Consider the following 26,114-nt stretch of genomic DNA (forward strand, 5'->3'; position numbering starts at 1 on the left):
ATCTCTGCTATGAAAAGGGTCTCTGTTGATGAAATAAACTTTTCACTTTGGGATGCAACTCTGACTGTCCTTATTTGACGTGAAGACAAAGCTCTCATGCATCTCAAAAATAAACCACTATTTCAACACTAGTATATTAAGCATAAAATATAGTTTTTTTAGTTCTAAATGATTTTGCTTCAAACTAAACCCAAATAACATTTGCCTCACTATTAGTCAAATGTGCAAAAGGATTTAGATTTGCTCACACTGAATTAGGTCTTTGTGATATTTTTAGACCATACTAATAGGAGAACATAATTTACAACAAAATATTGCATAAAATATAATATTGCACAGCATGCAGACAAGCTATATGAGGAATGACTATCTTGGGTAAATACATTAGATACAAATTTTAAACAGTCTATGATCAAATCGCACACTCTGTACAGAAACAAGGTCATAACAATGATTAAACTGAACCACATGATATAGTTAAGGCGGCTGAAATTACCTAATTTATTCATAAAAGAAAAACAAGGATTCACTGACATTCATGGCAAATTTTTAAGCTACTCTTAAAAGTTATTTCATCACACATATCCTCTGACTTGTTAGAAAACGACATTACCCAAAATGCATCGATACGGATGAGTCACTCGACCACTTCGAGGGAACTCTGCGTAACTTTGAGATCTCAGTAAAACAGCTTTATTGACTGCACCGTGCATCTGGGAACAGCTGCCATGCCTGCACCGACTGAGTGCCCTCCGTTTAGACTCGGCGAGTCTCGGTTTGATCAGGTAAACAACAGCCGGACCCAGTGCTTACGAATGTGAGACTTGTGCTTTTGCATCTGGTTGATTTCTCTAGGCTTACTGCAGACGGGTTTGGAGACAGAATATTTCAGCTGAATTGCTTTCCGCTGCTTAAAACAGATCCAGTTTACTTTTCTTGCTAAAACCAAATCAAAAGCAAACAGTTGACTGCAGTGTTTGCTTCTTCCGCCCTCATTCCTTGTTTAAGTCGCATTAACAGTGACCTCTGTTGGTGACATAACTGCTTTGTAAAATGTAATAAGTATTAATATTGATAGTTGCTTAGAATAAATCAAGCACATATTATTGAGATTATTGGCAGAAATACAATACTATAGCCTAAAACAGTGGGTCAGCATTTTAAATGCATCCTCAAAAGGAAAAAAAGAAGGAAAAGAATTTCGAATTCTCTTAAAGGATCCTATTATGCTCTTTTACAATGTCTTGAATTTGTTTTGGGGGTGTACTAGAACATGCTCTCATTCTTGGTGGTTCGAAAAACACATTTTTTACAATACCTTTCTCCCCATCCTGGCACAAACGGCTGATTAGTTCCGGGTTTGATGAAGGCCCGTTATTGTTAAAATAAATGGCTAAATCACGTTTTAGATAGGATGTCAACAACCGCTTAAAAATAACTGCATTTACTATGTACAGATAAGTGCATATGTATTATTTTTATTTAATTCTAACATTATAACATGAATTGCAGTGAAACTGTTATACAGTTGAATTTATTAATACCATAGTCCAGTGTTTCCCACAGACTTGCACTCTGTTTGTGGAGGCATATATATGCAAATTCATAATTATTATTATATGCATAATTATTCCGGTGCATGTGTAATAACTTGCGAAAACTTGATGCTACAGCAGCACTTCCTCGTTGTCTTGTCTGATGCACTTAACCAAGCATTCGCCCCTTTAGCGTAGCCTACATACACCTACGGTGACCATGGTTTCACCAAGTACAACATGTTCCTGGATCAACATCCTCTGTTTTAGGCTTACGATCAGCGTTAGGTGCTTCTACACCCTTGTAATCAGCTATCATTTCACACTGATTTTAGGAATAAATTGGGTAGGTTTAGGGGTAGGGATTGGGTTTAGTCTATATTTTTGGACAGTAATGTTGATCCATGATCATCAAAAGATGTTTATTCCAGGGACAACATGTCTTATTTGGCAAAATCACGGCGACCCCTACCCCACACCCCTAAACCTACCGATTGTGTATCTTATACACCCCAAAGTCCATTTTTGCATATAAATAAGCCAAATAGAAATAGAAAATCGCGCCACTAACACACATTCATGAGATCAGGTTATGCCTATATTTTAACATATTTTATCAAATCATGTTGATAAATAGTTTCATGTGGGTTGTAACTAGGGTTGCCAACTTCAGAAAAGGAAATTAAGGGACAATCATGGTTTTTCATGGAAAAATAAGGGACAGAATAAGGGACACACACACACACCTATTATTTATGTGTATATATATATATATATATATATATATATATATATATATATTATCGGGTAAATATCTTTTAGATTTGTAATGTTTTTTAATGGAGTCTCTTATGCTCATCAAGGCTGTATTTAGTACAGAAAAACAGTAATATTGTGAAATATTATTGCAATTTCTAATATTGGTTTCCTATCTTATTATACTTTTTATTATAATTTTTATTAATTTATTTCTGTGACGCAGCACTGTATTTTCAGCATCATTACTCCGGTCTTCAGTGTCACATGATCCTTTAGAAATAATTCTAATAAGCTGATTTATTATCAGTGTTGATAATATTATCAACTGTTGTGCTGCTTAATATTTTTTGGAACCTGTGTTCCATAAATAAAATAAAAAGTTAAAAACAACAGAATTTATTCAAAATATTTTTTCTAACAACATCACTTTTTATCCATTTAACGCCTTAATCCTTGATGAATAAAAGTATTCTAAAAGTTTCTTAATAGAAATAAATGTACTGACCCCAAACTTTTGAAAAATAATGTATATTTAACACACACACAAAATATTTTGAATAAATACTGTTCTTTATACTTTTTATTTATCAAAGAATCCTTAAACAATATCACAGGTCACAAAAAATAATAAGCAGCACAATTGTTTCTTACATTGATAATAAATCAGCATAATTTAATGATTTCTGAAGGATCATACCCAAGACTGGAGTAATGATGCTGAACATTCAGCATGGCTTTACAGGAATAAATTATATTTGAAAGTATATTAAAATCTAAAACTGTTATGTTAAATTGTAATAATAGGCTATTTCACAAAATTACTGTGTTTTTTTTTCTTTATTTTGGATTAAAAAAATAAAAAAATTTTAAATGATCTGTTCACATCTTATTTTTTATTATCTCTGTGTTGTTTTCTCTGTGTTCTGGAAGCTTGTGACACTAAAACAAATTCCTTGTATGTGCAAACATACTTGGCAATAAAGCTCTTTCGGACTTCTGATTTGCGTGTGTGCAATAGCTATACAGTAGTACAGCTATGCATATTTTTCAATTAAAGATAACTTATAGAATTAATATGGAGTGCTTTGGGTGCTTGACACTTCATTGGTTATTTTGTGTTTTATATTCAAGGTTAAGAATACGCTGTAAGTTATTTAATTATAAATTGTTTTATCTAGGTATTTAACAACATTACCTACATTAAAGAAAGATGACTTTCCTTATTGATAATGTCTTCCCTCAGGTGAAATGCATGTTTTCTTGCATGGCATTCCCCCAAACTGATTATCTGAATATGAAATGCGAATGTTAAAAAAAAACCCTATAAAACCCATAGCCTGATGTGCACCTCTCCAAAAAGGAAGCGGGAAGAGACCAGCAGGCAGAATATCCGCTTGGTCTTGAAGCCTCCCTCAAACGGCTATGCTCACAAATCAAACACAATTGTCAAAAAATAATAATTGATGCTCAGTTTAGAGTTTGGTATTCCTATGGTCTAGGTGGTCATACGGCATATGCCTTAAATACGGGACAAACTGTGTTCAGTACAGGCAGCTTTCAAACGGTACGCGTCTTTGAAGCCTTAAATACGGGACGATTCAGTATTATACGGAATGGTTGGCAACCCTGTAACCAGCGCCATGTTGTTATGGTTAACGTTACCTTAGGTTACTTTCAATCTAATCTAACTCTTTTGGGTTTGTTGAAACATATATTTACTTGGCTATGTGAAAAATACATAGAGACCTTTTGAGAACATTCTTTAGGGGTTCAGTTACAGACCCCTATAGCTAATTAGCACCCCCTCAATTAATTATTTCCTCGCTTCAGAATCAAGATAAAACGTCGTTACAACTATTTTGTGCCAAAGCTTGTTCATTAACAACACACTCTATTAAAACGAGGGAACATTCACTGCGGCAAAAAAGCAATTTAAACCATTTTGTATGCATTAGTGACTCAATAACTTTAACCTCAAAGGAAGAAGTAATTTATTTATTCATTCGTTTATTTTTTTAATACAGATGATTCACATCTGCTGTTATTGCTCCAGCGGTACCGTCCTTAATACGTGTAAAGGACCGTCTGTTAGACGTGATGAACAGAGAATATGTTGCGTATTGCTTTATAATCTCACATTCCTCCTTGCACACACGCGTTTGAACATTTTAATTGCGTTGGAAGAACTTTTTAGGTCTACAGATCATCCAGCAGACAGTTGGTGCGCGCTCATAATGAGGCGGACACACCTGGCGCGCGAAAACAACTGGTTTGGCCCTGGTGTCAGAGTCTGCATCAGCAGCTGACTCCCGCGTCTGGAGAACGTTTCTGGGATCTCAGAAATCATTTGGCGAATCATTTAAGGAAATTGTGAACATATGATTATTAATCACGGAACTGAACTGTTCTTGTTCCACAAAGACCTGACCTTCAAGACAAGAAGTAACTTAGAAGCCTATTTTTGGAATTCAATGGATACTGTAGGTGGAAATAATCATTTGCACAGACACAAATAAATTAATAAAGCAACAAGTATATCATTAACCAACAAATATGCAAAGTACAAGTGAAGTTAATTTAGTTAGGTACAAATCAACTAAGACAAATATCAAATTTTTGTCATTGTCGTTTTAAAATGTGATGCCAAATGACTTAAACACACAATGCTATTTTAAACAGTTAAAGATCTCCACTACACTATATAGAGTAAAAAAGAAGACACTAAATACAAAATTAAATGTCTCACTTCACCTCTTGTCCCACTTAATCTGTATTTACTTTTATTGCATTTTTAAACTAAAACAATGAACCTTCTCAACAAACCGGGTACGCTAGACTAGATGTTTAACTCATATAATTAAAACTAATTTAACTTATATTATCTATAGAATTAAGGTGGAATTAATATCCTCCAGGCTGGTGATCTCACTTTCTTTGCTGCTTTCTCTCAATTTGCTACACCTTTAATGTTAGAAAACTATAAACAATCTTCAGACATTGAATTGTGCTTAGCCGCAAATTCGCTAAACAGTACAATATTATGATTTGCTGTGAGAGTATTGTTTAATTCTCTACATGATAATGGAGTGCATTTTATTGTTCTTTTGCTGTTACTTTCAGGGTTCATTTTATGGCAGACTAAGACACTTCCTGGATGTGATCGACCCTCGCACGCTCTTTGTGTCAGAGGTAAACGAGAGTCTTCTGAAATGTAAACCTCAAATAATTTGTATGTGAATGGTGTTTTCGCTGTTATTTATTTACTTATTTTTTTTTTAGAAACGTTTAAATGAATGTATGAAACTCTTGGATCAGTTCAGAAATGGAACTCTGCCTCCAAGTGTGACTAATGTACAGGTACGTTTGGGGCCCATTAAAGGGTAATTTGGAAACCCCCATCGTGTCATGTTTGCTACACATTTTTGCAGTTATGCCATATAGGGGAACCATTTTTGGTTCACCAAAACACCTTTCAGTGAAGTTTATAAAATACCATTTTTGTCACTGTAAAGAACCTGTTGTGGAATGGAAAGATTCCATTGATGTTAAAGGTTCTCTATGGAACCACAGATGTCAATAAAGAGCCTTTTTTAAAGAGTATATTAAAGGTAATGTGCATAAATGGGTATGTGAGCAGAGGAACAAACATCAGCCAATCAAATTTCAAATTCACATGTGTTGTGTAAAGTACTTGAGTGAGGATGTGATACTTGTAAACATTTCCCTCTTTTGCATGTTTCTGTTTTTCACAATAGCTTTGGGAGGCACAGAAGATTAAACAGGTGAGTGTGAACAGCGTTGAAAGCCCTTTACAGGTTGCTATGATGAAAGAACCTGCTCAAATCACTCAACGTCTCCGTGCGCAGTGTGTCACACTCACAAGCTGTAGTTCTGTATAGTGGTGTAATGAGAGGAGAATTACGGCTAACCTCAGCATGGTAATTCTCCCATCAGCTTGCTCTCACCTCTTCTTCTCTCTCGTTTCCTCCTCTTCATCCTGTCTGCTGTCTGTGGATTCATTATGTCCTCAGGCCATCATCCATCCAGACACAGGAGAGAAGATCCCCATGCCCTTTCGCATGTCAGGTAAGGGTGTGAGTGTGTGTCTGTGTCATGGGTGGTAGGCAGTTTTCTGCTTGTTACCAGCTCTGGAGACTGGAGTTAGGTGGTAGGGGGTCTCTCTGGACCGATCTGTTGGCAAAGGTCACACTCAGCATGGGCTCTGATTAAACCCTCTCCCTCCTGCTGTCTGGAAGTGTTGTTGGGCCACTCAGAAATAGGAGTATTTTAGTCTTCTGTTAACACCACTATTTAAAGAGAGAACAGATAGAGAGAGACCTGCCTGACAATTATGATGGCTGCCTCTGAACCATGCTTTCTTTTATGAGTAATGAGGATTTTATAAATGTGTTTAATAATGTCATATGAGAGTCTATAATCCTGATTGTTAAACCAAACATGGCCTGATCCAGCCTATTCGAATGTCAAAATTACAGTATAAGTGTGATCTCATTATTGGATCAAGGGTTCATTTTCTCCTGAAATCATCTCAGCACACGTTTCTCCTTTTCCTTTCAGGTTTTGTGCCCTTTGGTACTCCAGTGGTAGGTCATTGTGAAAAGATATTCAACTTTTCCTTCTTGTCTGGCCCACCAAATGTAAACTTTTTAAATCACTTCTTGTAACTTACTCCTCCATCATAGGTTGTAGGCCTCCTTTTACCCAATCAGACATTTGCTTCCACCATCTTCTGGCAGGTATGGTATACATGTGTTTTTCTGGTCTTTCCAGATGAAAAGTCAATCTAAGCTCTGTTAACTGTGAACTCACTGTCTTTCTCACAGTGGCTGAACCAGAGCCACAATGCCTGTGTCAACTACTGCAACCGTAATGCATCTAAGGTGCGATATACAAGTAATATAATTCTGACCAGTACATAAGGCATGGCATATTTTCATGTTCACATATATTCTAAAATGATCATGAAAGGCTTTTGGATTATTGCAGAAAATAAGCTCTGTGAACAACAAAACGTATGATTTTTACACATTTTGTTTATCATGATAATCTTTACAGATGAACTATTTTATGAATACAATCATCAGAATTAAAAAACTAAACAAAGGCTATAAAAGAACTACTTCACGGTCATATGATTTCAGCATCAAGTGTATTTATTTTAATGCATGCATAATGCAGTATCAAGATTGTATAATATGTTGTATCATCTCATGAATAATCGTTACAACAGTTGTAATACATTATAATACTGCAGCGAGCACCATGTTTTTAAGCCTTGCAACTTGACATTGCTTCTTTAAGATCTTGCTGCATATTGTGAGGATTGGTTGTTCATATTGGAGTGTTTTCCTGTGAGGCTAATGTTAATTTCATTGTGAGCAAATTTACACTCATTGGTAACCGTTTTACAATGAAAATATGGTTTTCTTGAAATTACAATACAAATGTTCAAAGCAGATGTATCACATAACCAATTCATGATATCTTATATCTTAAGCAGACAGTGACTATTTATAAATATTATGAGCATATTGTACAGCATTTTGGATATTTACAAGAAGACTTATTTGTCTTTTTATAACAAAAAAAAAAAACACTTATAAGATACAGTAAGATACTGTGCAGATCTTAAACAATTTCAAGATGTGAGACATATAATACATTATAACTATGGGAAATATCCTCTAATGTAACTTTAGAGGATATAATGTGTTATAATAAATAATAATATTCTAAAAAGTTAAAACGAATATATTATACGTTATATATAAATTTTGCGATTCATGATATATGTTGTTTTTGTAACACTGTACAATAAGGTTTCATTTGTTAACATTAGTAAACTAAATAACAATGAACAATACCTGTTCCAAATAAGACCTTATTGTTGTCCTTCTTTTATAAGATACTATGCATGATGTGCATTATATATACAAGCTCCATAGGAAGTGTTATCAAAAATGCCATATCCATTCATTTTATTTGATTTTTTTTTTTTTTTTTGCTTTTTTATGTTTTCAGCCCACGCCAATGTCAAAGTTGTTCCAGGGTTACCTCGGTGCAGTCAGCAGTGCAGTTACTATTGCAGTGAGTTCACATGCATGCACAAAACTGTATTATGTAATTTGATGAGTAGAACGAATTCTCTGTTAATCCTTAAATTTTGAATTTCATTTCAGGCTAATAGGAAAAAATATTATTCATGACTTTTCTAGTATTACGTGACTTAAATTTTAATAAGCGAACTGATGGAGGTTGTATTTCACATCGCTGAATTGCATATCCTTCTAGTCACGCCCCCAGTGTCCTCTAGAGCCAATTAGCTGCCCTGCTGGGCGGCAGTTTGATGCCCAGGGGCATGACAAGCAGAGCCATGGTGACGACAACTACAAATGGCCCCATGCCTGTGAGAAATATGGGAGGGGGGCACTAATTAAAACTACAATCCCTCTGAAGACCCCTGCTGGGAAGGGAAGGGATGTGAATGGGTTTGATTCTCAGATGTTTGTTAGAGGAGCCTTTAAATTGAGCTCATAGAGATGACCAGAGACTCACAAGGCAAGATGAGAAACAACTTAGCATAACCTGTCATGACCTGTCATGAAGCCCACTGGGAGTTACGTGCTTTCAAGGTCACTATAAAAACAAATGTTTAGTGTCTCCATAACATTTTTGACTTCATGGGTTTTATTTATTATATTAGATCAATTTAATATTTCATTGTTTCACTAGGTATGCGACGGGTTTTCATTTGAGGTGAATTTAAAGACAGATCTCACTAAACATGGAACTGTCATGCTCTATGATTATGTGAGATGTCACTCTCTAAATAAAGGACAGATAGGTGTAATATAAAGCAACAGCTGTGGCACAGCGGGTAATGTGAGGTCATGAGCACACAGTTCAAATTTCCTTCCTCTCTTCACCTACACTGTCTTATAAATTAAAGAAAAAAAATGAAGTATTATAATAAAACATAAATACACACACACTACTGTTCAAAAGTTTGAAGTCAGCAAAAAGTTTCTTATGCTCACTAATGCTGCATTTATTTGATGAAAATGCAGTAAAACAGTAATAGCGTAAAATAACTAATTTCTATTTTAATATATTTTAAAATGTCATTTATATAAATTCATTTTTAGTAGCCATTACTTCGGTCTTTATTATGAATTATGTGAAAATGAAACAATGAAGCAGTGTATGTGTGTGTACTGTAGCTTTAATCTGTCATTCAGAAATTATTCTAATATGCTGATTTTCTGCTCAAGAAACATTTTTTGTTATCAGTGTTGAAAACAGTTGTGCTGCTTAATATTTGTGTGGAAACAGTATTTTTTTTTTTCAGGATTTTTAATAGAAAGTTTGAAAGAACAACATTTATTTGAAATAGAAATATTTTGTAACATTATAAACTTTTGTAACATTGGTAATTTCATGTGTCCTTTCAGAATAAAAATAGTAATATCTTTGAAAGAAAAATATATTATTGACGTCAAACTTTTGAACTCTCTGTGTGTGTGTGTGTGTGTGTCTGTGTGTCTGTGTGTGTGTGTGTGTGTACACATTTATAATTGTATGTTTATTAAAAAAAAAAAAAATTTTTTTATATAAATTAAATGTAATTGAATGTGTACACAGGTGGGGCTGAATCTTCTTATTAAAAGAGCTGAGCATTTCAGTCCAGCTACAAGAATCCTGGTCCAGAGGTTCATCCCGTTCCCTGCCGTTGGTATGTGCATGTGTGTGAGAGCATGTTTATGTATGTGTTGGTTTTCTGGCATGCACTGCTTATAATCTGCACTGTTGTGTTTATGACAGAAATCAAGCATCCTGTCATGCGGTCTTGCTAAACTGTGGATTATTAAAGCATAAAACTATTGAGTAATGCACAATATTAATTAATGCCTATAGTTTTCAGTCAGCTCTTTTGCTGTCTGAAAGCTCACGTCTTTGCATTTGTAATGACACTCAATTTCTAAATGAGCATTTGTTCAGACTTTCATTAAACCGCAAGCGTTTGTTTATTGTTGTGTATTAGCGTGTTGTGTTTTGACTGATCCTGTTGTCAGGGGGGGCTGCTGCTGAAATGTTATCTCAGTGTTCCATTAGCGTTCTGAGGCTCAAACAGGTCCAGAGGGGCTGAGGGAGACTGTCCCACAATGCCTTGGGGATGCTTGGCTGTAATTAAATTGTTTTTGTCCCCCACCCCACCCCTTTAATTAAATCAGCAGGTTCCCCCTCACCTCTCTGGGCAGGGGTAACGGGACCTTGTTAGCTCTCGGCTGCCGCTCTCTAATTGGTTAATTAGGCCTAAAGTGCTCTCTGTGTTAGCACTGAGTTCCCCGTCTCCAGGCCACCATGTTGTTGTTGTTGTGTTTTAGTATTTAGTTATAAAAGGCAATTAAATGCAGCTAATGGAACGCAGTGGAGACAAAGTGTTTGAAATTTGCCTTTGATTTTATTTTGCATTATTAGCATTTATATACATTTTAAGTAAAATGCAAATGAATCTTTTTTTGTTAACCTCAAAATGACATCTCGAATTTAGCATCTTTATAAATGGATTTTCATAATGGTTTTTGCCTCTATGGGTGACCATATAAAATTTAGTATGTGTTTGTTTATGTTGCTTTGTTCTCCATTTTTGATTCTATGTGTGTGTGTGTGTGTGTGTGTGTGTGTGTTTAATTGGCCTGGGTCTGAACCCCTCAGAGGTGAATAGCTGTTAACTCAGCCAATTAACTCAGCCCCACAACACTGCAGCACTGAACACTGATAACTCACAACACAAGGCCTGTAAATTAAAAATGCTTCAGGCTCTCTTTATTTCTCTTTCTCTCTCTCACACACACACCCACACCAATCTCACCACATGCCACAGATGATAATGCCAGGAAGTAAATTATTATTCTAATCATTTTTCCGCTTGTAATTGACGTGTGCACTTTGACATGACCGTATGAAACTATTTGTTTTATATCCAGTTAACCCCTCTTAGCACCGACATTCCAGATCAAGAATGTTTTCCAGTTCTGATTACTTTCATTTTAATATCCACAGGTGGTGACTCTCTGACAGGTTATTACTATTGTATTCTGTTCGTTCTGTAGTATTTTTATTGGGAGATTATATATATGGGAGATTGCATAAGATGTGTCACCCACCATCTAGCAAACTGTCCATAAAATTTGTGATGTGATATATAAAAGTTATACACGTTTTGAATGATAAAAACTGTTTGCATGTCAAGATACAATCATTTTTATGTTCAAAAAATTTATATTTATTTATATAATTTTATCTGTCTTTTTTTTTTTTTTGTTTTTGTGTGTGTGTGTGTGAATGATCATAATGTGCCTGCAAATACATATACTGTTACAAGTCCTACTATTACTATACAGATACATTTGTAAAATATTGAATATTTAACTCGCCTGGATGGATTTATAAAATGTGAGCAATGTGCAGCAAAATAAGACTTATATTCATATTTGGGGGAAGTCGTGGCCTAGTGGTTAGAGAGTCTGACTCCTAACCCTAAGGTTGTGGGTTTGAGTCTCAGGCCGGCAATACCACGACTGAGGTGCCCTTGAGCAAGGCACCGAACCCCCAACTGCTCTCCGGGCGCCGCAGCATTGTGCCGCAGCATAAAAATGGCTGCCCACTGCTCCGGGTGTGTGTTCACGGTGTGTGTGTGTTTACTTTGTGTGTGTTTAATTTGGGTGGGTTTATTTTGAGTGTGGGTATTCTTAGTTTGGTGTATGTCACATCACTTTCACTTTCATTTTTTTTTTTAAATGGAAATTTCTAATTTATGGCATGACACATCATACTACTAACTTTTTAGTAGGCTTTCTTATAATTTTAGTTGATAATCCGGTTGCATAAGTATGTGTACTTATGTGTACTTACAGTGCACTTACCTAAGAAAGTACTGGATAATATATACCCAAGATAACTACATGGGTTAGGGGTAGGTTCAGGGTTAGTACCTATTAAGTGCTACTGATAATCCTATGCTTTCTGTGTATTTTACGTAGTTGACAGTTTAGATATAAAATAGCACCGTGTATACCCCATTATTCTCCCCTACTCTTTTAAGTTCAAATGCATTGAGCACATTAACTGCTTCTTACTTTTCTTGTGTTTTCTTGTTGGTCCAATTCACATGATTCTCTCTCACTGAATCCAAATAGTTACACATCAGATGGAATTGTGTCTGTCATCAAGTGTTGATTCTAACTGCAGCTCTCCTTTCATTTAGCAAGTGCCAACGTGTGTAATGTTTTGCTGATGCGCCACACTGAGCTGTCAGAGGGTATCTGCGTATTGGACGACAAAGGCAATGTGGTGGGCACCTCAAAGCTGGCTGCCAGGCATGTGAGTATGGTGAAAGGTTACTGGCAGCTTTTGTGCAGTCCTATTGTGAGTTCTGGTCTGATAAATATCTTTTTGTTCAGGCTCTGATAGAGACATCCCTGACTCGTGTCGTGCTGCCCATGCCTGTTCTCCTGCTGCCGCCTTTAATAATGGCCACTCTGGAGAGGTCAGAGGAGTTCTTGTGAATTTGACATTTCAGACTTGAGTTATTTTTACAGCAGCATCACATAGTTTACCTCAGAAATCACACACCAATGTCCATATGTCCTGCTATATCTGTATTTCAGAGTTTGATGTGATCACAACTTTTTATGTATCATTAATATAACTTTAAAATGTACCAAATTGTCACAATTTATTATTCCTACATCGACAAGGAGATGTTTGACTGTTAAGTTCGAAATATGACAGTGGTACATAGTGGTTCAGTGTTTTCAATTTTAATATGCTTAGAATTTAATGATTGGTTATGAGATCTATCAGTGAATCATATCTTAAATTTCAGCCTTTTTCTTACAGAAATCATATGACTACAAAATACTTAAAATAAACTGCACAAATCGCATGGACTAATGACATCCTTTTACTAAATGTGCCACAGTTTAAAGGGACCAGTAAGATCTTTTTTTTCTTTGAAAGAAATTCATACTTTTATTCAGCAAGGAAGCATTAAATTGATCAAAAGTGACAGTAAAGACATTTGTGACCCTGGACCACAAAGTCTTAAGTCGCTGGGGTATATTTGTAGCAATAGCCAAAAATAGCCAAAAATACATTGTATGGGTCATAATTATTGATTTTTCTTTTATGCCAAAAATCATAAGGACATTAAGGAAAGATCATGTTCCATGAAGATGTTTGTAATTTCCCTACTGTAAATATATCAAAAATCAGATTCCAGATTTTCAAATAGTTGTATCTCAGCCAGATACTGTTCTATCCTAACAAACCATACATCAATGGAACGCTTATTTATTTTTTACGTTTGACATTTCTGAAGGATCATGTGACACTGAAAACTGGAGTAATGGCTGCTGAAAATTCAGCTGTGCAATCACAGGAATAAACGTTAATTATAAAAAATAGAAAACGGTTATTTTCAAATTCATAATATTTCAAAATATTACTGTTTTACTGTATCAAATAAATGCAGCCTGGGTGTGAGATGTCTTTCAAAAACATTAACTAATCTTACTGACCCCAAAATGTTTAAACGGTCTCCTTTTTGTTTCACTGACAAAATGTTTGGTTTTTGAACTATTCCTATAATGTCTGTCTAGCCAGACAGGAGATGTCATGTCTACAGTATATGTGGCATTGGAGACCAAAAGTCCACCTTCAAAATCAGATTTTCTTGAATTTAAACTTTAGTTTAGAAAGAAGTTTTAGGTTAAAGTTTTTCACTCTTTTAACTCCTTTTATATCAAATTCTAAATGCAAAATGCACATATCTGTTGAAGAGTGGGATTGACACTTCACTAGAACTCAATAGGTTTTAAGACTCCTAGACTATGTCGCAACCTCCTCAAATTCTTCCTGCTCTTGATTCGCAGGTGTGTGTGGCTATGTGTGTGTGTGTGTGTGTGAGCGGCAGTAAATGGTGAGTTGTCCTCTGCTATGCTGCCTGTCAGCTCACCCTCACTGGCTCTCAATGGAGCAAGAACAGGGCTGCAGGAGGGTCACTGCTTTGAGGGTGAGGCTGAGGGCCAGGGCTATCCTTGATTAATTAGAGCGCTGAGAGGAGTCTGTGTGATATATGTGTGGTGCTTCAACCTTTCACCTGTATCTCTAGCTGTGTCCGAAAATGAAGACAGCTGCTTTGCTGAACAGCCAGTGATGACGTTTTTGCATTAAAGTATAAAAAATGGTTTCGACTGTCTTGCAAGATGCAACAGTGTCACGTGAAATGATCTAGAGGAAATTTAAATGAGCTTTAGACATAACCAAGCAAATATGTCTTGCAAGATGCAACAGTGTCACGTGAAATGATCTAGAGGAAATTTAAATGAGCTTTAGACATAACCTGTAGAGGAAATTTAAATGAGCTTTAGACATAACCAAGCAAATATAGGGATTGTTACACGAACTGCCAATATGTGACCCTGGACCACAAAGTTTTGGTTTTTTGTATGATTTGTTAGGATAGGACAATATTTGGCCGAGATACAACTATTTGAAAATCTGGAATCTGAGGGTGCAAAAAAATAAATATGTTGAGAAAATCACCTTTAAAGTTGTCCAAATTGAGTTCTTAGCAATGCATATTACTAATGAAAAATTAAGTTTTAATATATTTACAGTAGGAAATTTACAAAATATCTTAATGGAACATGATCTTTACTTAATGTCCTAATGATTTTTGGCATAAAAGAAAAATCAATAATTTTGACCCATACAATGTATTTTTGGCTATTGCTACAAATATACCCCAGCGACTTGAGACTGGTTTTGTGCTCCAGGGTCACATATGTAATGTAGTGATTTGTACTGTCAAGATTTTTAAAATGCATTTTTTTGTAATATAAAAATTAGTAACACTTTGCTTGAAACCTTTATATATAGTGCATTTTAAAAGTGTTTTAATGCATAAATTATGCCTTCAAACGTATGATTCATGAATAATTGTTCATATAATATTATGATACATTATAATACTTATCTATTTGTTGTTGCATCTTTAATGCTTTAAAATACATGACAAACAACGAATTTCAGATGTAACAAGGAATCTACAAATGTAGAGTTTTAGCTTTCGTTACAATTATTTATGAAAATATGTATAATGCATTACATAGCGGATGCCTTTATAAAGCATTATACATAAATACTTTAAGTGTTGCCAAAAAACTACATTTAGACTACCTTTGCCATCTAACCCCCTTAAGGTTAATTTTCAAAAACTAATCATTTAATAACACTTTTAAATGTAATCTTTGCTAAATGTAAATGGGTTTTATATTTTTCTTGATTTTTTTAATAGAATTGTAATATCTGCTTTTTAATTGGTTATTGGTCATAAATATTGTGCATCCGTAATATCATAGGATACGTTTCGTTTAAAGGCAGCAACTCTTGTTTACTACATGTCACTTCAGTTCAGCTTTGACCTCTTCACAGGAGAGTGATGGATGGGTGTGTTGATTTATTTAGAGAAGTTGACGGACATGATGAAAGGTCTTTAACATACTTTGATCCTTTCCCCTGTTCTGTTCCTCTCCCAAACATACACATATACACACACAGAGAGAGAGAGAGAGCTTCTGGTGGCCAATTAAAGCTCATCATGCGTATGTGTTGATGAAGTCATCATTAGGCAGTCGCTGCCTTCATTAAAGCAGGACTACTCTGGAGGACTCCTGCAGAGCACGCTATCCCACAACCCCCCACATGCACTGCGGCCAGGGAGGGAGGGGGAGGTGTCAGGGAGCAATCACGTACAGCAGTTCGAAAGTGTCAGCGAGCGCCTTTGATAACAAAAATGGCGGGAATGCTCACAGCCTTGCCAATAACGTATGCATTTTTGTGGGTGTTTGTACGTTAGGCTCCCTCTGCTGCAGAAGCGCCCTCGTCTCGGGCTGCCTGTTCACAGCATGGTGTGTCTCTGCGCGTTCGGCCTAGCGCTGCCTGTTGCCATCAGCCTGTTCCCCCAAAACAGTCAGGTGAGTACTCACGCACGCCTCCCTCCATCCGCTCCGTCCCCTTCTCTTTGTCTGCCGTGAAGACGGTTATGGTTTAAAATGGTGTTTATTAAGCTGTTCATCCATATGGTTACTGAACTGCAGACATATGTGCTGCCAACTACTTCTATTCCTCTCCCACCCCTCCCCTCCCTCCTCTCTCCTCTCCTCTCACTCTCCTCGCTCCCTCTTTACACTTTTCCGAGGGTTCCAGACGAACGCTCCCAAAAAACTCCACTCCTGTCCCCCCCCACCTTTTCACACCCCACAGGATGTCTGTTTCAGATTCTGCCTCACACACTCACACACTCCTCGCCATCTGTTTCTGAGCAAAATATTGCAAGTTTTGGCCCTGGTTTGGATATTTACCAGTGCTCGCTGCTTCATTTTAGCTTTTTATGATGGCTGAAGTGTCAGTTTTGACTGTGAAAAATGCTCGAGGCTGGAAAGACATGGCACACTTTTAATTCTCATTTGATGAAACATTTTAAACATCGTAATGACTTAATGATTGCTGTGAATGGTTATCTCGCTGTAGCCAAAAGATCTGAATCTTAATGTCAGTATAAAAATAAAAACACTCCGTAATCAAAACAGAGGAATCATATATGAGGAAATGTTATGTTACAATCTTTTCCTGGCATTTCTGTTACCACTAAAGCTAAATTAAATGAACCTAATAATCAGAGGTTAATGAAGCTATAAATTCTGTCCACGTATATATGGTGGTTTGCGTGTATTTGTCATATTTTGACTGCACCTGTTTCCTGTCTCTCAGATCCACGTGTCAGAGCTCGAGCCAGAGATCGCTGCTGCAACAGAGTGCAAGATCCTGACCTACAACAAGGGTCTTTAACTAGTCAGAACACTTGACACCCAGCAACTAATGTCGCTGTTCCTCACGGTAAAACTGTAATGTGAACAGAAAAATGCAAAGCGTCATTACAAATTTTGATTGCATCTCAGTGGATTGCTCCTGCTGTGTGTGAATGTGAATCCTCTCTCAGCCACACACAGAGACAGACTCACACCAGCGCTAATCGTCCTCTTTCCATGCACTTGAACGTGGAAGTTGCAAATAGAGGATTTCGGGATATTTACAGCAGTGAAAACAAGTATTCTTTTGAATTTCCCTGTGATGTACTTTAAATTTACATAATTACCAGCCTTCCCATTCAAGCAGTTCTGTATTATTTGACTACAAAACACTGAAAAATAAATGTTTACAAAGTAATTGTTTTAAAGCAATGAATAAACAATCAGTTTTGATATTTTAAACAATTGTAATTGTTTTTTTTTTTCACATAATTAAATTGCCTTTGTGTTATTTTCTTAAAAGGGCTTTACAAACCCCAAATCATGCTCAAATTAAATTGTAATTTAAAAAATAATAATGAATTACCAGTAATTCCCATGTGGGAAAAGATGTACAACTTATATATTCTATACGTTATAAGTTATGATCTATATTACTTAATAAATCTTATTTGTTACATTTCTGTAGAACTGTCATTATTATCATTATACATATTTTATTATGTATTATTAAGTCTAAATCTTATTAAATCTTAAATATATATATATATATATATATATATATATATGGCAGAACATACACTGTTGTTACAGAAACATTATTCTATAACTGTTTTGTATAGGTCAGTATTAACTCAAATTGATCAGACTCGCTCAGTTTTATCTACAGTGATTTTTCCCCCCTGTTTTTTTTGACATTGGTTTTCTTTTTTATTTGCACACTGCAAAAAGCGCACACTCAAATATACGATAAAATCAAATGCTTTTATCTTTTGCTTTGTTTAAGAAAATACACAGAAATCCCTTAAAACATTATTATCATGGTTAATGAACAGAAACAATGTACACATTCGGGCAATTCCTGCTTTCTTCTTTTTCCATCCATTTGTTCTATTGTTTATAGATGATTGTATCTCTGCTTTTATTTGGATGTGTTTGAGTTCCTTTGGCAGGACTGTAAAATGATTCCTGTAAACTTCTATTTTATCGTTAGATCCATCGCTAGAATGAGGGAGTGGACCTGTGTGTTTTTCTACCTGGTTGTCACGGGAACAGATCACAGTGGGCAGTAGTGAGGAGAGACATGACATGAAGCCGCATGTAGAATCATTAACCGTGCAGGACTGCCATACACAGTTGCACAACATGCACATGACCGCATTAATGAGGGTAACATTACTGCTTATACCTTCCTTTTTGTCAGCTTTTTCTTTCATTTTGAAATCAAGAAAACTATAGTTTTTAAGTCTTTAATTTATATGAAAATGGGAACTGGAGTTCTTGTGAGCACAAAACTATCCTGTAAAGACAAAACAATTGATCAGTATGGACTAAAACCAGGTCTATGAAAATGATCCGTCCTATGACAGAAGGGCTTAACTATTCCCATATCAAAATGAATTAAAAATACTTTCTTTGTTCCAGTGTTGGTAGAATTATTTGTAGTACATGCACTGTTCACTGCAATACACTTGTAATGACACAGTCATATATTCAGTAATTTGTTATAAGATAAATGTTTCCACCTCAATTGATTCAGTTTGCAACAAAAAATGGCTGATGACTTAATATAATAGTTCTTTAACCCAGAAGTCATTGAGGTTCCTTTCAAAACAAGCAGCCAAGTATGTTCCACTAGAGTGCCACTCTACATCAACAAGCTTCTGTTTACCTACCATAGGTTCTCCATTACACCTTTACACATTACATGCTTAAAGCAGTTCACACTGCAAAATGAATTGCTGTAAGATGTGGTTGTTTATCTTAACAAATATGTTAGCAGCATGTTTTACTGATTGAACTTAAATTTACAGTAAAAAATTATATTTATTCCATTGAAATAATGTACCAAATTACTAAAATCTGTTTACAATAAACTGACAAACATTAAAAACAGAGGCGATTTTTAGCCACTTAATGAATCAGTGAAGTTCATCACAAGTAGCTTTTCCATAAGCTGAGGTAAATACTAATATATAGAAAGATGCACACCATTATGGTTACCCATGCACAACACTAAAATAACACAGTAAATATTAATTTAACAACATAAGATGTAAAATAAAACCCTTATTTGTATAACTGATAAAAAAAAAATCATTGGTTCATTGGTTCAAAAGGTTCATTGTTCAACAAACATTTAATTTCAATGAAAAACCTTCAGATGTAAACTGAGAATTCTGGGAATGCCAATTTATGTTTTGTTTTTTTTGCCCACTAAATTATAAGATGACTTCTTCTTTTTTTTTACTTTTATTCTCTTTTACAAATTTCACTAAAATCAAATGAAATCTCTCATTAGATCATATATAGCAAAGTTACTTACCATTAGCCATTTAACAGGTTTTATTTTTGCTTATTTAGTCTTTTACTGTTAAAATTACAATAATTTTCGCTAAGACTGTGCAGCTTCAGTGTGTGTATAGTCTTACAAAATGAAATGTGCATTCACACAGTTCTTAAGTCTTTCACGTGCATTAACAAACACCCATCTATTTCTCAATCACTTTCTCAAAGAGGAAAGAGTGCTTTTAGGGAATGCATGGAATGTGTGATTTAAAGCTGCAGAGGATGTGATGTGTGCACCTGCACACAGGATTGGATATCTGATGGCCTCAAAACAAACTCATCCAAACAATCTTTTTCTCCCTCTGTCTCAATACACTCTTGTCGTACTTGACAGTGATACTCGGGTGTCATCAGTTTGTGGGTTTCACTCTCACAACCCTTGCTCACACTGCAGGCTCAGGGTCAAATGTTGAGGTGAAAGGTCACCTGCGGGTTTCTTAACACAATCTTCCTCGGTTTCTTTTGACAGGAAGTTAGCACGGTGAGTTGAGAGGAAAATTGCCGGCAGGCGTTATCCCTTTGTCTGAGTCTATGTGTGTGTGTGTGAAAATATTTTAAAAGGGTAAACTGTTTTTCGCATGATAAAAAAAGGCATTTACAATCAGTTCTTGTAATATCTTTCTTGGGGGACAATAAGGTGTGAGGTGCTAATAAGGTTTGTCTCTGAAACATCTTTATTAATTATGGACATTTTTGATCATGTTTTGCTTGAAAATGAGATGAATGAACACTATAAAGAAGCTAATGTGTAAATTGGCAAACATTCGCTTTAGTTTATGAGTGTTACAGAGAAACCTGCATACATCAGCCTGTATTTACCAGTAGGCCTATTGAATGACATCATGCAAATCACTCACACAAGCACACACTCATCCCGTTACACTCGAACACTCTAACACCAATTCCTACACTCCTTTAGATACAGAGAGCATTATGTACACAGACACATACACCCCTGCCTCTATGCTGTGGTACAGGATGGCTCATGTTAAAACTGGCTAGTAAACTGATTCCTCACATCACTTAACTTATTTCAATCTAGTTGCTATAATTTCCTAAATCTGCCACCAGTTTCATCAGCATGTCTTAAAGCATTTGGAACTTAATATTCTTTTGATAAATGAAGGCAACATCATGTTGAAATTAATAAAAATGTCCATATTAGTAACCGACTATACAAAGAAACAAGAAAATAATCAGAATTAAAAATATTGACTTGTGAAAATTAACTTCATTGTTAGTTTTAAATAGAATTTCTTCCACAAATAAAAAAAAAAGAACATCAGAAAGACAGTCATATATAATATGATTTCTTCTTACAGGTGATGCATGTCTGAAACATTGGATAATTCCAGCAGAGGTATGTTAAACAACTATAGTGTTCAGTCCTGGGTGTAGACCTGTTTAATTCATCCTTAACTCACAATGTGGTCAGGTTCTCTGCAGATAGGTTTAGAATCTGGGATATGACTAATAACATTAAATAAATAGTGCTTTTCTTGGTATTGTGTGTTCATTTGGGCAGTGTTTAGGTTGGTCTTAGGCGTCAGACATGACATCTATGTCCTCAGATCCGGTCTGTTTGGTGGCAATCCTCCAGCGGTTCATGTGGTGGTTTCCCTTCTTCTTCTGTGTGCACTCTGGGCCTTCTTCTTCCAGCTTCTGCCTCTTATACTTGGTCCTGCGGTTCTGGAACCACACTTTCACCTGAGGGGAGCAGAAGAACGGGGCATCAGTGCCATAAAGGTTTTGGTAAGTAGGCTGTACGGTTGACAGTTTAGAAAGTCACTAGTGATAAACCGAGACAGATCGTGACTGATACCTAGCAACACAGTTCAAACGCATTTGTGTTCTAATCGAATCGTTTCAACGACACAGACGACACGCGGTCCATACAAGAAGTTCGATTTATTCGAAATATTCGAATTAAAAATTTGTTTCAGAACTTTATATGAAATCCAAACAAACACGACTAAGTTATATATTTTAAATGGATTTAAACACATTTAGCCTACTAAAGGTTCTCGCAAAGATGAAGTAGCCATTTAATGTATATGGCCTTCTAATTAAAAGTTTTCTAACCTAACTGTACATTTCACACATTTAAAGAAAGCAATATGCTTACCACCATAAATACTCGCATTTAGGGAAACATAAGCCAACGGATAGTTAAAAACAACCCCGCAGAAGGTGAAGAAAAAACGATGATTTACCATTTTTTTTTATTTTATCTATTTCTCCTGCGCGCTACGCTGAATAAACTCAGAGATGCTCGAATCACGATATCGTGAATCATTTTCCATAAAACACTGGCCTAAGCTTAGAAATTAAAATAAATATATAAATAAATAAATCACATATGGATATATATGTTGGCCATGTTTTACCAAATAGCCTAGTTGGTATAAAGCGATGTTAATAATCATATTATTATTTTACATTAGTGTTTTTGGTATAGTAAATATTTCGTAGAATTTTACAAATTACTATGTTGCGACATATCAAATCATGTTTACGCTTATTTAGCCATATGGCATAATTTGGAGCAACACTGAGGAAAACTCACTTTGCCAGGGTTTGAATGAAATGTAGGCCTAAACACAAATGAGATGTAGCTAGTTATTCCAATTAAAAATAAAACGTTTTCAAACTGAGCTTTAGGCCTACATCATTTGATCGGGGTGAATGGGTTTATTCTTACTTATCCGAGCAAAGTAAGCAGGCTAGAACTCATTCTTAGCCTAAGATAAAATAATATCAGAGAGCGACACATGGCCAGCCAGCGTCCTTTCAGACTCGGATTTATTCTGCTATTGGTCCGTTTCTGGATTTAGCGAGCAGCCAAAGTGTTGTTTACATTATCATGTAGGCCAACAGCAACAGCTTGTCAGTACAACATTAATCATTCAAAATAAAGAAATGTCTCATTATTATAGTCGTCAGTTTCCCCTCACTGCACAATTTCATACCAAACATTTCATCATAACTTAAAAAAAAAAAAACATTTATCATCATCATTATTATATGCCTATTTACTATTTATTTTAACCATCGTTTCCTGGTTCCTCAGGAATTATTTTATCTAGTTGCAGCCTGTTTTTGTCTGTTATATTTGTGAGCATTTTTTTTATTGCAAGCGAAACAGTAGCCTAAGCTAACGACTATTTTACTCTTGTGCATTTAAAAAGATTAGCTATAAATAGATTTTCGATGTGCATGAGAACAACAGAATTTGTGTTGCGTTATAGCACTAGTTTACTAATGTTTACCTGAGTCTCAGACAGACTGAGGCTGTTAGCGAGCTGTTTCCGCTCGGCTCCGACCACATAATGGTTCTTCTCGAAGGCTCGCTCCAGGCGCAGCAGCTGAGAGGGCGAGAACGCGGTGCGGATCCGCTTCGGCTTCCTCGCGAAAGGGCCGTGTAATAACAGCGTGTCCTGTGAGACCTCGCTTCCTGAAATAATAATAAGAATAATAATAATGACGATAGGCAGGTTAAATTGCATATAGACGACACGGGACAGCTTCATTAAGCCCATGAATTAAACTGAAGCCTTTCTATTGACTTTAAAATGTCGAAAATGGACCCTGCTTTTATGACTATTTTAATTTAGTATATATCTGTTGGAATAGTATAGGCTAGCCTATGTTATGCTTTATAATTGTAGAATATTTCAGAATAAACTAGCTAGTTCACTCCAGCTTGTTTTGGGCGCTTTTTAAGTTACCTCTTTAAACGTTGATTTTTGGAAGTAATTCTGTAAGAAAAGTCTGAATGATTGACTTTATGACTGAATAATATTTTAGGGATGTATTTATTACTCGCTGAGAAATTATGAAAACAATCACAATATTTCTGCAATATTTCTATATGACCCTTCCATGGTAATTTTTTTCTATTTGAATGTGTTTGTCTAGAAAATATGAAGTCCAAATAATAAGAATTAATTAAAAATCAATAGCCATGCCACATATTTGCATATATATTTTTTACTTTCATTAATAGCCATGTAATTTGCCTTTAACACTCAGTACGCATAAGTAGCGACGCATTGTAGCGTAACCTTTAACCTGATGATTGACTAGTCTATAAAACAAAACAAAAATCGCAGGGTCAGTCGATTTTAAAAGATTCTTAATTAAAAAGGTTGCAGCAAACAAAATCCGGAATTAATTATTAAGAATGGCCTATACTTTTAATTATTAGGAATGGCCTATATAGGCTACTACCCTCATAAAATTAGATTCTTCTTTAAAGGTCATTATCACTGTTAGCTCATTTTTAGCACTTTTAGCTAATTAACAATATTTTACCTTTATATTAACATTTTTCAGTTCATCCATTTGTTTAATAGTCTTTAGACAACAGTTTCAACACCAGAAGAGAAAAAAAAAACATCCAATGAGCTATGAAAATTAAATTGTGATAATGAGGAGCTGTAACAAGTTCATCAGAGTAGATTCGTCATCTGTCATTAGCTCGACAGTGTGAAATAATATATTAGTAATAACAGAATAATTCATTAAGAATTAACTGTCAACTAGCCTAATAAAATACTAAACAATTAAATGTCATCTTGGACACTCGGAAAAAAAGAGGTAGGCTATAGCACACAACTCACAAACGGCATTAAGGCTGAATAAATTTAAACTGCATTTTGCCGTAGGCTACATGAAACTGGTGGAAATTCTGAATTCAAGATCAAGCAATTACTGTTATCTGAACGGTTCTCCAATCCTGCTATTATATATTACAATCCTGCTTTTGTGCGTGGACAGCCTGGTCTAAATCTGTGTGTCCCGCTTTAAGTATAGCCCCTGGGCACGGCCAAAGCTGTAAGCATATCAGTTGTGATTTTCATTTGCAGTTACTTTCCAATACAAACTCCAACTATCAGTGTTATCCCGCTCCACAGTAGTAAGTAACCTGTAGCCGCAAGCGCGCATTTATGAAGATATGCCAGATAAGTTCAGAGAAACACGCCATGCCTTGTAATGCACAGCAGCACGCGCGGACTACTTTTATTGAAAAAGCAGCCTACATGTCCATATGTTATTTTATTTTATTTTTATTTAAGTTAAAATGTTGTTTAATGCGCGGTGGATGCAAATATAGTGTTAGATGCTTACCTTGAAACCGATGGCCAAAAAACCTGTTCCTTAAGACCCACGGATAGAAATTCAGTGGTTCACGGTGCTGCGTGCCAAAGAAGTGCGGGTGCTGGAGGTGTGTGCTGCCGAGCTGGTGTGGGTGCATGCTGAGAGGTGCATGGTTCACAGTCTCGGAAAACACCAGCTCGGGGTTTGGAAAGAGCGCGCGGCCTGCGGGGCTTTGATACCCGTTAAGAAAACTGTCAGCAGGCGCCGTGTAGCTTAGGGCGGTAGGGCGAATGGGGTCTTCTGGTGTAAGGGGGCTTTCCTTCGCCACCAAAGACTCAATGGTAAAACAACGCTTTCCCGTTGCCGAGAACATTGTCCGTGACGCTAGCGGTACAGTCCAGCAGATGATGTTCGCCTTCACGTCCTTTCACAACTCCTTTTAGTGACCTCTGTCAGCAGCACTATTTTAGAAAGACATTGTAGAGAAGTCAGAAACTAAATATGAAACACCTTCATATTCCCTACTTTGGCCAATTGCTCTGTAATCCATCGATCCACGATCCATAAATCATGAAAGGAAAAGTGAGAATATAAACTCGAGATCCATGGAGTTGGATTTGAGGGACGCCACACAGTGTCGTCTGAGACTTGCACTCATTGGATGAAAGCCCTTGGCGCATATAGAGCTCAGGCGGTGGGCGGGTCCTTCATTCATTTGGGTCAGATAATGAACTCTATTAGTTTGATCATTCACTTCAATGGGGCTGCCTCCAACAGGTCAGTTCCTAACCTGTTGATAATCGAAAACTATTTTCCTTGTCACACGTCCAACAGTACGCAAGCCTTCAGGGTGTAGGCTACTACAATCTGCGGTCTTTTCCAGCCTCATAAATCCTGAGCCTTACTAACCTAAAACAGTATAATATCAGTAAAACTTGGATGTTTTTGTTGCTGCGATTACAAAAAAATTACAAGAATATTTCCAAGAAAACAAAAATGAGTTCTTGAGTAACACAAACCCACATCCGTTCTGTATTAAATTTGAAATCTTCATAATTTTAGCGTTTAGAGTTAATTAGGCTACACTCTTAAAAATAAAGGTTCTAAAAGGGGGTTTTCACAGCGATGCCATTGAAGAACCAGGTTTGGTTCCCCAAAGAACCTTTCAGTGAACAGTTCTTTTTTTCTTAGTGCGAAGAACATTTTAATAATCCAAAGAACCTTTTTCCATGGTAAAGAACCTTTTGTGGAATGA

General features: G+C 36.0%; 2 protein-coding genes across 2 annotated transcripts; one reads left to right on the plus strand and one right to left on the minus strand.

Annotated features, from left to right (window-relative positions):
- Positions 1-560: 560 nt before the first annotated feature.
- On the plus strand, positions 561-17,653 carry sfxn5a (sideroflexin 5a). The gene is made up of 14 exons (XM_042736604.1): positions 561-785; positions 5,415-5,483; positions 5,574-5,651; positions 6,050-6,076; positions 6,326-6,380; positions 6,873-6,898; positions 6,998-7,051; positions 7,139-7,195; positions 8,337-8,402; positions 9,957-10,047; positions 12,583-12,698; positions 12,779-12,864; positions 16,240-16,357; positions 17,154-17,653. Exons 1-14 carry the CDS (start codon positions 729-731, stop codon positions 17,229-17,231), a joined length of 978 nt encoding a protein of 325 aa, XP_042592538.1. The 5' UTR covers positions 561-728; the 3' UTR covers positions 17,232-17,653.
- Positions 17,654-20,421: 2,768 nt separating this feature from the next.
- On the minus strand, positions 20,422-25,497 carry emx1 (empty spiracles homeobox 1). Its single transcript, XM_019094600.2, has 3 exons — positions 24,890-25,497; positions 23,029-23,213; positions 20,422-21,466 (listed from the first exon to the last, which is right to left on the minus strand). The coding sequence occupies exons 1-3, from the start codon at positions 25,230-25,232 to the stop codon at positions 21,299-21,301; spliced, it is 696 nt and encodes a 231-aa protein (XP_018950145.1). The 5' UTR covers positions 25,233-25,497; the 3' UTR covers positions 20,422-21,298.
- Between the last annotated feature and the right edge of the window lie 617 nt (positions 25,498-26,114).

This window comes from Cyprinus carpio, chromosome B13 (genome assembly GCF_018340385.1).
Source record: "Cyprinus carpio isolate SPL01 chromosome B13, ASM1834038v1, whole genome shotgun sequence".
Taxonomy (NCBI): Eukaryota; Metazoa; Chordata; class Actinopteri; order Cypriniformes; family Cyprinidae; genus Cyprinus; species Cyprinus carpio.

What these genes read in the sequence shown, in the direction of transcription:
- sfxn5a (XM_042736604.1), top strand. Translation starts at nt 729, where the DNA reads ATGCCTGCACCGACTGAGTGCCCTCCGTTTAGACTCGGCGAGTCTCGG. An exon ending in GCGAGTCTCGGTTTGATCAG is followed by an intron (nt 786 to 5,414) that starts GTAAACAACAGC and finishes TGTTACTTTCAG; the next exon opens with GGTTCATTTTATGGCAGACT. An exon ending in CATCCCGTTCCCTGCCGTTG is followed by an intron (nt 10,048 to 12,582) that starts GTATGTGCATGT and finishes CCTTTCATTTAG; the next exon opens with CAAGTGCCAACGTGTGTAAT.
- emx1 (XM_019094600.2), bottom strand. Translation starts at nt 25,232, where the DNA reads ATGTTCTCGGCAACGGGAAAGCGTTGTTTTACCATTGAGTCTTTGGTG. An exon ending in TTTTGGCCATCGGTTTCAAG is followed by an intron (nt 23,214 to 24,889) that starts GTAAGCATCTAA and finishes TTATTATTTCAG; the next exon opens with GAAGCGAGGTCTCACAGGAC. An exon ending in TCAGTCTGTCTGAGACTCAG is followed by an intron (nt 21,467 to 23,028) that starts GTAAACATTAGT and finishes TGCTCCCCTCAG; the next exon opens with GTGAAAGTGTGGTTCCAGAA.